We start from the raw sequence: 9,708 nt of genomic DNA on the forward strand, positions 1-9,708 counted from the left end.
TTCCCCTGCGTAAAAAGGGGGATTACAGTAAAAGGTTTATTGTAGGACTGCACATGCTTAGTGCAGATACCCAAGGTGACCTTGCCAAGATTGTATCACGTTAAATCAAAGATGGCCTTTCAGATTTTGTCCCGATTCCAACTCACATCAGCCCCAAACAGCATGGCGAATGGCCAGAGATGAAGGTTGGTTGCAGTCCATCTGCACTTGAGGGGCCACAGGTTTAACCCCCCACCCCAGCATTAAAGTAAACAAGCTCTTGAGTGTCATAGACTGGTAAAAGTGCCAAGAACCAAGCAGCTCTGATGTGCGCCTCTTGCAATTGTCAGGTCTTCTACAGCAGAGACAGAAGCAGAGTCCAGCTCATCATCAATGGATTGAGAGCCCAGGAGAAGTCCCTGCCTGTTGCTGGAGATTTCTGGATCCCTGGTCCTTTCTATGTTGGAGGGGCCCCTGTGGAGAAAGCCAAAGCACATATACCAGTAAGGATCCCAGGAAGCAACCTCATAAAACGCCCAACTGTTTGCCCATTTATTGTCTATCCTGGAAGCAGCTCTCCAGCATCTTGGGGACAGATTGTCTACATGCAAAGCACATACTGTGCCTGTGACCTTGATCCTTTCCCCATTCAACACCTGGAGGATTTGGAGAAAGTACAGTGGTATCTTGAGTTACAAACACTTCAGGTTACATAACACATAACACCGGTCTTGAAAGACCTACATTGGCTCCCAGTACGTTTCTGAGCACAATTCAAAGTGTTGGTGTTGACCTTTAAAGCCCTAAACGGCCTCGGCCCAGTATACCTGAAGGAGCATCTCCACCCCCATCGTTCTGCCCAGACGCTGAGGTCCAGCACCAAGGGCCTTCTGGTGGTTCCCTCATTGTGAGAAGCAAAGCTACAGGGAACCAGGCAGAGGGCCTTCTCAGCAGTGGCGCCCGCCCTGTGGAAAGCCCTCCCATCAGATGTCAAAGAGATAAACAACTACCTGACATTCAGAAGACATCTGAAGGCAGCCCTGCTGAGGGAAAATTTTAATGTGTGACATTTTAATGTATTTTTAATCTTTGTTGGAAACCTCCCAAAGCAGGGAGGTTTTTAATGTGTGACATCTTAGTGTATTTTTTGTCTTTGCGGAAGCTGCCCAGAGTGGCTGGGGAAACCCAGCCAAATGGGCGGGGTACAAATAATAAATTATTATTATTATTATTATTACAAACTCCACTAACCTAGAAGAGTTACCTCGAGTTGAGAACTTTGCCCCAGGATGAGAAGGGAAATCGTGTGCCGGCAGCCCAGCAGCAGCAAGAGGCCCCATTAGCAAAAGCATGCCTCTAGTTAAGAACAGTTTCAGGTTAAGAATGGACCTCCGGAACGAATTAAGTTCATAACTAGAGGTACCACTGTATTTGTAGATAGTATTATGCGTGGTACATACCACTGAGGATGGGTCTGGAGGATATATTCTGAAAACACACCCTCCAAGGACACATTTTACAAAACAAATTCCCTGGGATGTTAGGAGAGAGAGGCATCACGTACACTGGTCCCCTCTGAAAGTGTTGCATGGCAGCCTTGGTGCCGTTGGTCAGGAGGGGCACCTCTGTCTCTGCCACCACTCTATAGATCAGCATCTTTCAGAAAACGAGGGCTGCGTGTCTGGGGGCCCTTGTGAGGACCCAGGGAGCAGTTCGTGCCCTGCCCACACGCTGCCTAAGAGCCAGCTGACACTAGGCAAACTGAAAAATCCCATACAGGTGATGGGGCAGTGGGCCAAGGCATGTACCACCCATAATACAGGTCATAAGGTGTTATGCTCAGTCCTCACTAAAGCAGGAGGGTAGCAAGATTGTGAGAATTCAGACTATTCCCTGAATCACAAAGATGGGTGTAAGTGTAAGTGGGAGGACACATGCCCACTGTCCCTCCCCTCCCCTCCCCTCTTCCAGTTTGTTGTGTCTGCAAACTGGTCCTTTGGTGCCACCGGTAACAGTTATGTAAACATGCAGAGGAGTTCCAGGGTTACATCTTGCACCAGTGACTAAAAGCCGTCAGCATCTACAAGAGGGGCCTTTTTCTGCCCAAGGGCTGAATCTCCTGGTAGCAAACCTTCTAGGGGCTGCATGCCCTTTAAAGGCAAAGCCAGAAGCAAAAGTGGGCAAAGAAGTGGATGTGGCTCTGTATTTTTGTACTGGTGGCATCCTTCCACCCACAAAAGGCAGAACTTCCATCCTCTGTCCAGTAAACCAAGAAGCAATATCACAATTCTGAGACACAATCCAGGCAGGAGAAAACACCCAAGGATGGCCTAGGACGGGGCCAATGAGGAGGTGTAGCCTAGGAAGAGTCCCAAGGGCCAGATATAACAGTCTGGAGGGCCACATTCAGCCCCCAGGTCTGAGGCTCCCCATCTTCTCCAAAACTAAAATATATACAGTGGTACCTCAGGTTACATATGCTTCAGGTTACAGACTCCGCTAACCCAGAAATAGTGCTTCAGTTTAAGAACTTTGCTTCAGGATGAGAACAGAAATTGTGCTCCGGCGACGCAGCGGGAGGCCCCATTAAAGTGGTGCTTCAGGTTAAGAACAGTTTCAGGTTAAGTACGGACCTCCAGAACGAATTAAGTACTTAACCTGAGGTACCACTGTATATACAGTCGTGTTGGGAATACAAAGTCGCTGAGCACTAAGAATGAAAGCCTGCCTTTTGGGCGGCCATTGCCCGGTATGCTGAGTATTCATGTGTTTGGATGCTCTCATTTTCTTCAAAAGATCTTTTTCCTTCTTCAGGATGCTTCCGCTACCAGCTTTAAGGGGTGCATCCGGCACTTGAAACTAGACAGGAAGCCTCTGGTCTCACCGTCCCGCCTCTTTGGTGTGACCCCTTGTTACGAGGGTCCTTTGGAAAGTGGCACCTTTTTCTCTGCTGATGGAGGATACGTGGCTCTAGGTACTGTATGCATCATCTTTCCTGAGCTTTATGGACCCTGCTGGACTCCCCCACATGTTCCTCCTAGTTTTGCCAGTACACCCTCTTCTTTCCTAAGGCATAAAGACCCATGCGGTCTCTGTTGCTCTGACAGCTCTTTCTTTTCATCCCCCAGACAGGTCCGTAGCTATTGGGCTGGACTTTGAGTTGATGCTGGAAATACGCCCCCGGAGTGTGTCTGGCTTGGTATTTCACATTGGCACAAGACAAACGAACTACCTCAGGCTGTATACAGACAAGGAAAAGGTAACGTGATCAGACAGCAAAACAAGCATGTCGTATACACTGGAAGTAATAACTTGTATGGTCTCTAAAGGGAGCCAGAAGAGATTTTAAAAATCACACCTGCTTGGCTGATCCTTTTATACACACAAAGTACAAAAATGTACCGTTAGCCAGAAAACAAAAAGTAAATGTCTTATTGGCCTGGAGTTGGGGTTAGGGCAGACAGACATTGGAGATTTGGTAAAGATAAAGCAACAGGAATTATAAACCTTGAGGAGAAATTGAGACTGCTGGATCAGCCATAGCCTTTTGCAAACAAACATCAGGCTTTCCTATGTCTCACAGCTAGGAACCTTGAAAAGCAGAAGTTGAAATTCTCAGGAAGCTGAAGACCTGCTTCATGAAATCAGAAAGGCAGGGGTCCATATTCTTAATATGCACCTGTTGTTCCATGTGCAGAACTGGAAAATAACGCAGCTGCAACAGCCCGTGATCCTGGTTGTATAGGAACCCAACTTGTTTGTTTCACAGGCTATTTTGCATCTCTCAGTTTTGCATGGGAAAAGCTCTTGCTTATCAAGAACATGTGTATGGCTACAAATGTTATCAAGAGGGAAGCTGGCTGTACATGCAGAATTCCATGAGTTAAATTTGGGGCTGTTGTTTTGCAAACTCATGAATTTGCTTCAGTTCCGTCCCACTAAATGCATTTGCCACCTATAAGGACATGACAACGTCTCGAGTGGAACTGTGCAGTTCATTGATCTGATCCAGTAGATTTCAAGGAACCAGCAGCTCATACATCCCTATGTTCTGGGCTGCACACTTGGGCATGCATTCAGGGCACCTATACAGCCTTGTACTTGCCTCCAGCTGTGCTTCCAGGAGCAGATCAGCAATGACAAAAAACCGCCCTGCTTTTCAAGATTATCACTTGCCAGTCTTCTCACTGGGGAATCTGTGTTCCCAGAGAGAAAGTCACCACTTCAGCTGAACCACGTTTGAAGTATGTTCAGGACTGTCTCCCCCTTCCCATCCTGATGGAAATTCTCTTAATCTTCTCTTTCTGGATTAGGTCACTGTGATTGCAAACACTGGTGCTGGGGAATTTGCCACCTCGGTGACCCAGCCTTCACTCTGCGATGGGCAGTGGCATACGCTAGCAGGTGTGTGATCTTTTCCTGCTGTGCTCTTTTTTGGTGGTGGCGGGGGGGGGGGAGGATTAATTGCTTTGAGAACATCACATCCCAAGCAGCATTCTTCAAAATCCAAGCCGTTCTCTCTCTGTTGTTCTGCTCAAACCAAAGTCAGTACAGTGGTACCTCGCAAGACGAATGCCTCGCAAGACGAAAAACGCGCAAGACGAAAGAGTTTTCCGTTTTTTGAGTCGTTCCGCAAGACGAATTTCCCTATGGGCTTGCTTCGCAAAACGAAATGTCTTGCGAGTTCTTGCGAGTTCGTTTCCTTTTTCTTTAAGCCACTAAGCCGTTAATAGTCGCTAAGCCGCTAAGCCGTTAATAGCTGCTAAGCCGCTAATAGCCGCTAAGCTGCTAATAGCCGTGCTTCGCAAGATGAAAAAACCACAAGACGAAGTGACTCGTGGAACGGATTAATTTCGTCTTGCAAGGCACCACTGTATTCTACAGCTGAGAAGCTGCATCTCACCAAACATGTCCTAGGAATTTGCCTTAACAAGCAACCAGATTATTGGTCCAGCAAACTCAGTATTGTCTGCACTGACTGACAGTGCTCTGCAGGGTTTCAGGCAGGAATATTTCCCGGTTCTGCCTGGAGACATGAGAGATTAAAAGTGGTCTCATCTGCATGCAAAGGATGTGCTTTATCCCGGAGTCAAATCCCTTCATAAAATAGGTGTGGATGTTGACTGGTCGAAGTGTATGAAAGAGAGCTAGAGAGAAGGATGGAAATATCCATGCATGTGCCTCCAACACAACCCATTTCCTTCTTTGATGCTGATTAGACTTCATGTGGATCATTAGCACCAGCTACATCTAGGCAGAATGCAAAGTACAGTGGTACCTCGGCTTACGAACTCAATCCGTTCCGGAAGTCCGTTCTTAAACCGAAACCGTTCTTAAACCAAGATGCGTTTCCCCTAATGAGGTCTCCCGCCGCCAGTGCCCTTCCACCGTTTGGATTCCTTTCTTAGACCGAGGTAAAGTTTGCAAACCGGGACACTACTTCCGGTTTTGCGGAGTTTGTAAACCGAATCGTTCGTAAACAGGGCTGTTCTTAAACCCAGGTACCACTGTACACTTCTGGAACAATCCTTCTGGCTGCTTGCGCAATTGTTACATGCCCATATGCTAGTCCAAATTGACATGCCTCATTCATTTTAAGTTGTGCTAGACACTGAACCAACCCACCATTGTGTGGGAGCAAGGGCTGCTGCATGCATTGTGAGGGAGGTGAGGTTTCTCAGCATGTCTAGCTCTGACTTAGTCCCACCCCTCTCTTTGCAAGTAATCAAAAGCAGCAACGTGATTCAGTTAGATGTGGACACAGAGGGAAATTACACCGTGGGACCCAACCAAGCCCATGCTGCTGCCATCAAAGAGAACTTCTACCTCGGTGGAATGCCAGGTGAGCTCAAGCATGGATATTTGGGCGGATCCTGCTTACAAACTATTGCAGTTAATTTGTTTAATACCCCCATAGCTCGGCTGGTTCTTCTTGCATTTATGCCCCAGGCTTGAGATTGTCCATCTCTGGCCTCGCACAATGGATTTCAAACTCTTCCCAGGGAATCACCACATTTGTTTGCCTGCTGAAGAACATTATGCACCTGTCACAGAATCACTTTGCATTTTGGAGTGTTCCAATGTTCAGCAGCCATGCTTGCATTCCAAAAGATGCTCAGTTTATGCAGTACAAAATTTAAACAAGCTCTTTCTGTGTCATAGGGAAAATCTGTGTCACAAATTCTTCTTATATGTGGCACTAGCAAAACCTTCCGTTCTGCTGTGCTGTGTATGTGCTTCCTCTATTTTATTATTTTGTACTTAGTGGAGTGCACGTCCCTGCTGATTAGACAAGTTAACCAATGGTCCTTAGTCACAATTAGCTTAAAGTGAAACTGAAGCCTAACTGACCTCTGGACTGCCTAGAATTGTGGTAAAAAAAATATATTTTGCTCTTCCTTCTACAGAACTTGGAGACACTGCTCCCCCTTTGGCACCTGTGGCTCATCTCCCCTCCTACATTGGCTGCATGAAGAACTTGGTGATCAACCAGAACCAAATTAACCTAAGAGAAGCTGGGACTGTACAGGGAGCGGTAGGGCTCACAGAGTGCCCACTTATGTAAAAACTATTTGTACGTGTTAAGTCAGTACTGCAGAAAGCCACACGACCCTTCAAGAAGCCAGCAGAGTCCCGCAAGCTTGAGCACACACAGCATTCCTTGCCGCCTGGGGACACAGTCCATGCTCAGCATCAACAGCAGGTGTGTTGAGAGGGCAAGGAGGGCTCATCCGTTTTTATTTGTAATTGATGCTTTCTTGCCTTTACACGTTGTCCACACTAATGTTTTTGAAGAGGGCAAGGGCATATGGTATATTTATAATAGTACTGTTGAAGCATAAGGTTTTCCCTCTCTCCCCCACACCTGGTAAGATTCTAATCAGGATGAATCTGTCAATGTAGTTTGTGAACAACTGCTTCAGCCAGCTGAAAGGCTCAAGGGACAGGATCAAAATTATTTAAGCACATCTAAATATGAAAACTTTATTGCTGCCATCATCCAAATTGTATTTCATCATTTCCAAGCAGCTGGCAGCATGAGAACCATTTGGTCGGGGGCCAGTATTTATTTACTGAAATAATGAAAAACTGTGCAAGATGCAGGTGTTCAAAGCCATTTTGCATTGTGCTTGTCTAGTCTCTACCAACCAGGCACTCGTTGTTTCAGAGAAACAGTATTTCATGTTTTTGGTGCTAAGCTAATGAGTAGAATTAAATCCATTGATTGTGACTTGGGCAGATAACCTTTAATGTACAGTGGTGCCTTGCAAGATGAAATTAATTTGTTCCGCGAGTCTTTTTGTCTTGCAATGTTTTTCATCTTGCGAAGCACGGTCCGTCGCAACTGTGCCTCTTCAAGTGGCTTTAGGAAAAAAGCGAACAAACTCGCAAGACATTTTCATCTTGCGAAGCAAGCCCATAGGGAAATTCATCTTGCGAAGCGACGCAAAAACCGAAAAACCCTTTCGCCTTGCGCGTTTTTCGTTTTGCGAGGCACCACTGTATAAGGAAAGGATGACTCAACTACCGTATTTTTCGCTCCCTAAGACGCACCTCGTTTTTAGAGAAGGAAAACAGGGGGGGGGAGGGAATATTCTGAACGAAACAGCGGATGTATGATTTTTGTGGTTCATGCTGTGGCCACAGACATGCTATGTGATCTGATGGTGAATTTGGGGTGACCCAATGCAAAAATCCTGAGGATCCATGTGCTTTTACCTCCCCCATCCCAGGTAGCCTCCTTTATCGCTAGCCTCCCTTATCTCCCTCCTGATCGCTTGCTGATCAGCTGCTCAGCGGCTTCATTTCAACACCCCCTTCCGTCTTTCTGGGGGGGGGGGAGCACGATCTGCTTTTTGCCCCTGGGCAATTCGGCTCCAGGGACCACGCATTCGCTCCATAAGACGCACAGACATTTCCCCTTACTTTTTAGGAGGAAAAAAGTGTATCTTATGGAGCGAAAAATACGGTAAATGTGCCCATGTTGCTTCTCCAACCATGTGTTGATTGTGCAAGCAATACAGCCCTATTTCCACATGAGGTAGGAAGTTTAATATGCCCCTAGTAAACTGTCTGCTTATTAATTGCCCCGGGGGCAAGAAGGCAGCAGAGGACTAAGCTGCCAGCTGACTCTTGTACCACTGTGCTCAAAATTCAGTTCTTGCATGGGTTTGTCAGTTATTATTTACTCAAGAGTAGACCCATTGAAGTTAAGCCCATGTCCATTAACATCAACAGGTTTACTCTTGAATAGGACTGGTATTGAATACCACCCAGTGTTTCCCAACTCCCCGGCGCATTAACTTCACAATAACACCCTCCCCCTGCCCCCCAAAAAGTATATGGTGCACTTAGAGATTGCCTTATATATATTTGTGTGTATATATATTGTTCATCACATGGGTCAAGATACTGCTTTGAAAAGGACTTTATAACTTATCAGTATATTGGCTGCTTTAATGCTGGGGTACATATTGTAAAATGGGTTTTAACAATTATTGGTTTCACTTTCAACCACTGTAAGTATCTGTTTTTAAGCTGTACTTTTAAGGGATAATCTCTGTAAATCACTGGTACATACTTTTAATTCAAATAAAATTTTATGATCTATAATTCATACAAACAATATGGAGTAGTGCTGAATTTGTTAAGATACTCTGCCTGGGCCTCGAAAGCTGCCAATAAACCCACAATCACTTTATATTAAACTCGTCTTTGCAACTGTTTCAAGCGCTATAGGGGCCTCAGACATTCCTGCAGGTTTTTGTTTTGTAAAGTGAAGTTTAGAGGTCTAAATGCCTACCAAATGCAGAGTTCTCTTTATAGTTCAGGTATGGCACTTCCGAAAAGCTCTCCACCACCAAAATTCCTGTCACTGTATTTTTATGTATCTCACAAAAACAGGCATAGCTGTCAAAATGCAGTGACACTTGGGTAAGTCAGGATGTTAGGCAAAGGGAGGTTTTCCCAGCTTCCTGCCAAGAGTGGCTGAGGCAACGCAGTCAGATGGGCAAGGGAACAAATAGTAAAAGTATTATTATTATTACATCAACATGCAAGGCTATGACAGACAAGCCAGTTAAGAACAGGGAAAGGGGACCCTTGTTCCTATTGAGCTCAAGTCCCTAGAAGAGAGCTTTCCAAACTTTTCATGCTGGTGACATACTTTTTAGACACGCGTCATTTCGTGACACAATTTTACTAGCAAACTGGAGGTTAAACTAACCTCTTTCCAGTCCCAGGGGGAGTGTCACAACAGAGTTTGGAAATCTCTGTCCTAGAAGATAGTTGAAGGCTACACACCATCTAAAAGTGGACTGGGCTCAGACTGCCCCTGCATAAAATTAGGCTGAAGCCCAGAGGATGCAACACTCCTGAGAAATTTGGGGACAGATTGCCTTGGAACTTTCAGAATCGCACATTCTTCTCATGAGAGGTCTTTTTTCGTTCCTACTGCACCATGTCCTTCATAAAAACATGACTTGAGGGTCAGGATTACCTCACACAATGTAGGAGATGGAGAGGAGAATAAGTAGAAACAGGAGACAGCCTTCTAGGAACAAAGGGGACTTCTTACAAAAGAACTGTTAGAACCAAACAATTCCTTAAATAGGTAGGGTTTAAAAGCTCAAAATATTCTGCTGGACACAGATAGGCCCTTGGATGGCTTTACAGCAACTCTTGGATATGGGTTGTAACAACAAACTAAATACAAAAATTACAACTGTT

At 45.6% G+C, this 9,708-nt stretch overlaps 1 protein-coding gene and 1 long non-coding RNA gene across 2 annotated transcripts in view; one reads left to right on the forward strand and one right to left on the reverse strand.

Annotated features, from left to right (window-relative positions):
* The window catches only part of LAMA5 (laminin subunit alpha 5), a 189,477-nt gene extending 180,872 nt beyond the window's left edge, over positions 1 to 8,605 (forward strand). Inside the window, exons 75-81 of the mRNA XM_083744077.1 lie at positions 330 to 482; positions 2,794 to 2,953; positions 3,108 to 3,238; positions 4,293 to 4,383; positions 5,702 to 5,821; positions 6,387 to 7,239; positions 7,489 to 8,605. Of these exons, the coding sequence (XP_083600203.1) occupies positions 330 to 482; positions 2,794 to 2,953; positions 3,108 to 3,238; positions 4,293 to 4,383; positions 5,702 to 5,821; positions 6,387 to 6,544 (813 nt within the window). The 3' untranslated portion in view covers positions 6,545 to 7,239; positions 7,489 to 8,605. The remainder of the gene's footprint in view (positions 1 to 329; positions 483 to 2,793; positions 2,954 to 3,107; positions 3,239 to 4,292; positions 4,384 to 5,701; positions 5,822 to 6,386; positions 7,240 to 7,488) is intronic.
* The window catches only part of LOC310847283, a 66,725-nt gene continuing 61,446 nt past the window's right edge, over positions 4,430 to 9,708 (reverse strand). Inside the window, exon 2 of the long non-coding RNA XR_014565760.1 lies at positions 4,430 to 4,813. This is a non-coding gene — a long non-coding RNA (uncharacterized lncRNA). The remainder of the gene's footprint in view (positions 4,814 to 9,708) is intronic.

This window comes from Podarcis gaigeae (assembly GCF_964106915.1).
Source record: "Podarcis gaigeae genome assembly, chromosome: 6".
Classification (NCBI taxonomy): Eukaryota; Metazoa; Chordata; class Lepidosauria; order Squamata; family Lacertidae; genus Podarcis; species Podarcis gaigeae.